The 5,350-nt window shown below is 30.4% G+C and overlaps 1 protein-coding gene across 1 annotated transcript; it reads left to right on the top strand.

The window, feature by feature from the left end:
- The first annotated feature begins 858 nt into the window (after positions 1 to 858).
- On the top strand, positions 859 to 1,722 carry LOC131650579 (uncharacterized). The gene has a single exon (XM_058920284.1). The coding sequence runs from the start codon at positions 859 to 861 to the stop codon at positions 1,720 to 1,722; it is 864 nt and encodes a 287-aa protein (XP_058776267.1).
- Positions 1,723 to 5,350: the final 3,628 nt, after the last annotated feature.

Raw genomic sequence — 5,350 nt, forward strand, 5'->3', positions numbered from 1 at the left:
GATTAGAAGATGATTATACCTTTCGAGAGGTAATTTTGGGAAACGGGTTGTCTAAAACTCACTAGATTTTTGAAAGAGAAGGGACAACTTGAGAACTCTACAACTAAATTGAATTTAAATTGTTTAGAATAGATGAATCCATCTTAACTAATTAGATTTAAGAATTTACAGTTTCTTTTACTCTTAGTGTATAAAAAAAAAAGTCCATATAGTTCACCAAACATAAGATGTAAGTTTATTTTATATACAACTATATTTATTAAAAAGAGTAAAGGAGTTAGTTTTAATATATTTTACTATATTTAACTAATTGTAATATATTTTTCCAAAAGTATAAGGAAATGCCCCATCTGGTGATTGAAATTGAAAATTTCAAAATATTTTTTTATATATCGTTTATCAATCTATATATATTATGATTTTTCCAAAATTATTTTATTACTAGCAACAAAATTTGTTGTTGATACAACTCTTTCTTAAATATAGGAAAATAATTAAAAAAAACAAATCAAATTTGAACCACTAAAACTAGTTGTTGTTGTTGGAATAAGAAGGTTTTCCCAACAATAGTGTGATTGTTGAGAAATTAAGTAATTTATTACTAATACTTAATAATTTTTTGCCAAGTACATAACAAATAGTTCTATTTTAAAGTAATAGTTTTATTTTCAAAACAATAATTAAGTTATTGAGTAAATATTACTTGTTATAGACATTCAAATTGATGTTTGCAATTAGCATGCCGTTCAAACAAAAAAACTGTTGCTCATATATATAATTTATATTTTCTCATTATGTTTTCCTAATACATTTTGTGTGTTTGTGTGTATCAACATTGTAGTCTTTAATATTTTAGCGATGGCAAATTTGCTAAACATGTTCTTTTCAATAATGCTTATCGAAGTATCTCTTTTAGCATTGTTGATTGGAAATTCCAAAGCAACTCATCGCTTTATTGATATTAAGGATCATATTGATCACCAAGTTTCCTTACAAACGAGGAGTGTTCATCGCATTGCAAGATTGAGTCCAGAAGGACCTAATCCACACCACGACAATTCCTTACAGCCAAAAAGTGATCATCACATTGCAAAATTGAGTCCAGGAGGTCCCGATCCACATCACCATATTTCCTTACAAACGAGGAATGTTCATCACATTGCAAGATTGAGTCCAGAAGGTCCAGATCCACACCACCATGTTTCCTTACCAACGGGGAATGTTCATCACATTGAAAGATTGAGTCCAGGAGGTCCAGATTCACACCACCATGATTTCTTGCAAACTAGAAATGTTCATGAAATTGCAAGATTGAGTCCAGGAGGTCCTAATCCACACCATGACAATTCCTTAAATCCTACGAGTGTTGATCACATTGCAAAATTGAGTCCAGGAGGTCCCAATCCACATCACCATCTTTCCTTACAAACGAGGAATGTTCATCACATTGCAAGATTGAGTCCTGAAGGTTCTGATCCAAACCCCCATGTTTCCTTACAAACGGGGAATGTTCATCGCATTGAAAGATTGAGTCTAGGAGGTCCAGATTCACACCACCATGATTTCTTGGAAACTAGAAATGTTCATGGAATTGCAAGATTGAGTCCAGGAGGTCCTAATCCACACCACGACAATTCCTTACATCCAACGAGTGTCCATCTCACTGCAAAATTAAGTCTAAGAGGTCATAATCCAAACTACCCGAATTCCTTTCAACCTTAGAATAATCATTGCATTGCATGATTGAGACTAGAGAGTCCCAATTTACACCACCACCATATTTAACATTAAGTTATCGTTCACTCGATAACTTATCTTCTAATGTATTTTGTGATTTCTGAATTAAGGAGAGTGAGAGTGAGAGAATAAACTATATTCAAATAAAAGAGAGATAAATAGATTGGAGATGGTAATTGTTACTTTTAATTATATATATGTTATAGTGCGTATATTTACTTGTCACAATTATGTTTTGAATAAATCACTAAGGCTTGTCCCATAGTGAATAAAATTTACCAAGTAATTATTATTTTGTAAACTAATATGTACATAATATTTTAATTAAAGTTACTTTGAAGAGAATATTAGGGGAACGAAAAATATAGACTACACTAGTGGAATATAAATAAAACATAGACCACACAAGTTGAATGCTCTAAATTTCTTTGAAAATTAATTCATAAAAGGACTGTAACACGATGTTTATTATATGAAAGGTACATACTAAATTAAACTAGTCACTTGATAGGCCTTTATTAAATATGGTAAATTTTATATATATATTTTTTTCAAATTTATCATCTTGCCACACTTTATTCCATTTTCCATTCAATAAGATTTTTTAATCCAAATATTATTTAAAAATATTCAGCTAGTTATCTACCTTGAAATGAAATTTATGAATTTATTCCACGTCATATAATTTTTTTTGACTTAAATACTATGATTTTAAATATTCAATATGTAGCAATCCAAACAAGATAAGTCTATAATTATCCCCTTCAGACGGTTAATACGGGTATTGAAACATAGTACAATAGGATACACATTACACGAGTACAAATTTTCGCATACTTAAACATATAGTAAGTCGCATATTTAGGCAATATCACCTCATTCGAGAGATAATAGATATATGAGATGTGAAGATATTCAGAGTATGATGGCCATACTAGATCTATGGGTATTAGGTGTATGCCTGATGGGATCTAGTGCTAGTGGGAGATTGGCGGTGAAAGCCCTATCTGCCAATAATTTTTGTACTTGTATCAAATCATATATTAATAATAAAAGACATTTCTTTATTATGTTTGTTTTTCCAAAATAATAAAGTCCCTAGAATAGCTATTCTGTTTAATGAAATGTTAAGTGCAACATAATCATGAGATCCCATGAAACATAAGGACAATATTCTCAAATTATCTCTAGTCGTGCTTTACTGTGAAGTGGGAAAACATTAAATCATTGAGACTATTGTATGGATAGACTGACGATCAGATCTCATGGATTATGGATAAAGAGCAATCAAGTCTTCATGAATTGATTGTTGATTTTTATGAATGCGTGCGAAATTATGATACATCTGCTGTGTGATATGTTGTCAGTGTTCACTTTATGTTAGTACATGACTTAAATGGATTCAGATTTGAGAAAACATGAAAAACTAGGAAATTTTTGAGTTTTAACCGACCTATAACTGGTTACTCTCTGCCAGTAAGCGGTTACCACCCTTGGTGGATTTAATTTGAAATTCATATAGGCTAACTGATTAAGATAGTTAAATCATGACTCATGATGATGCTTTGATAATTTTTTAGTAAGTTAAAAAAAGATAATACATTTGGTGAGAAAACCCTAGGGTGATATAAATCCCATCGTATTGAGTTATTCGGAAACACAACCATACTCCTAGTTGGTATGTGTTCTGAATGTTAGGTTTCAATGGAAACCAACCATGTACAATTTTGGGGGATATCGAGGCTCTTTATGGATGCCTAAGATTTTGTTACCAGTAATGGGAGTATGGTCCATATGAAGGTTGTAGTCTCTGAGCGGTGTCCGGAATTATGTGAAAAGTGTTGGTGGGAGAAAGACATTATTTGTGTACTAGGGAGTCTGTGATCTGTGTCCAAACTTATGTGAAGAGTTGTGGCCCAAGAAAGATGTCCCACGTAACTATCCATATCCAGAGGTAGACATGGGTCGTTTGACCCGAGTGTTGATATTCACACACCATATGAGATCAATTGGATCTCGATCCACGTTCTTTTATGATTGTAGAACATGGAAGGTTGAGAAAGAAACATTATTAATAGAGTAGAACATGAGAGCACCATGGCCAAGAAGACATACGGTGTAGTTAGAATTGCAATGAAATAGTTATATCTCACCCTATGTTTAATATTTGTGGTAATTAGGTGAATTACTGATGAAAAGGAAAGATGACATGAAGGATTTAAAGATCTTGTTATCTATTTTTTTGTTTTGTTTTTGCTGTCTAGCCTATTCTAGTATTTTATTCCATGATTTATGTTGTATATGTACTATGATTGTATCTTTTATCATACATGTATTGGATGTCATCTAGACACTTTTGGTTGTACTCAGTACCAGATATAAAATGTCGAATAATACCATTCTATACGCATATTATTCGGGGTATTACACTTTGAATAATAAATATAAAGTGATAATTCTTATATTCACTTGTCACAATTACGTTTTGAAAGTATCACCAATTCTCTCTGTAGTAAATATAACTTTCCATGTAATCTATTATTATATGAACTATCCCATATTTGCTTGTCATAAAAATTTATATTAAGAGGAATGAGGGGATCAAAATACATGGACTACCAATGCGGTAAATAAAAAAGACATATACCATAAGAGTTGATTGCTTTGAAAAGGAATATATCTCTGGAAATAAATGTACTCGAGGAGTCTTACATAGATTTATTTTAAGACAGTGAGCTAACGATAGAGGCCATTTGGATTAGAAGATGATTATACCTTTCGAGAGGTAATTTTGGGAAACGGGTTGTCTACAACTCACTAGATTTTTGAATGAGAAGGGGCAACTTGAGAACTCTACAACTAAATTGAATTTAAATTGTTTAGAATAGATGAATCCATCTTAACTAATTAGGTTTTAGAGTTTAAAGTTTCTTTTGCACTTAGTGCCAAAAAAATTAGTCCATATAGTTCACCAAACATAAGATGTAAGTTTATTTTATATACAACTATATTTATTAAAAAGAGTAAAGGAGTTAGTTTTAATATATTTTACTATATTTAACTAATTGTAATATATTTTTCCAAAAGTATAAGGAAATGCCCCATCTGGTGATTGAAATTGAAAATTTCAAAATATTTTTTTATATATCGTTTATCAATCTATATATATTATGATTTTTCCAAAATTATTTTATTACCAGCAACAAAATTTGTTGTTGATACAACTCTTTCTTAAATATAGTAAAATAATTAAAAAAAACAAATCAAATTTCAACCACTAAAACTAGTTGTTGTTGTTGGAATAAGAAGGTTTTCCCAACAATAGTGTGATTGTTGAGAAATTAAGTAATTTATTACTAATACTTAATAATTTTTTGCCAAGTACATAACAAATAGTTCTATTTTAAAGTAATAGTTTTATTTTCAAAACAATAATTAAGTTATTGAGTAAATATTACTTGTTATAGACATTCAAATTGATGTTTGCAATTAGCATGCCGTTCAAACAAAAAAACTGTTGCTCATATATATAATTTATATTTTCTCATTATGTTTTCCAAATACATTTTGTGTGTTTGTGTGTATCAACATTGTAGTCTTTAATATTTTAGCG

Source organism: Vicia villosa, linkage group LG2, assembly GCF_029867415.1.
Source record: "Vicia villosa cultivar HV-30 ecotype Madison, WI linkage group LG2, Vvil1.0, whole genome shotgun sequence".
NCBI classification, from domain to species: domain Eukaryota; kingdom Viridiplantae; phylum Streptophyta; class Magnoliopsida; order Fabales; family Fabaceae; genus Vicia; species Vicia villosa.

What these genes read in the sequence shown, in the direction of transcription:
- LOC131650579 (XM_058920284.1), top strand. Translation starts at nt 859, where the DNA reads ATGGCAAATTTGCTAAACATGTTCTTTTCAATAATGCTTATCGAAGTA.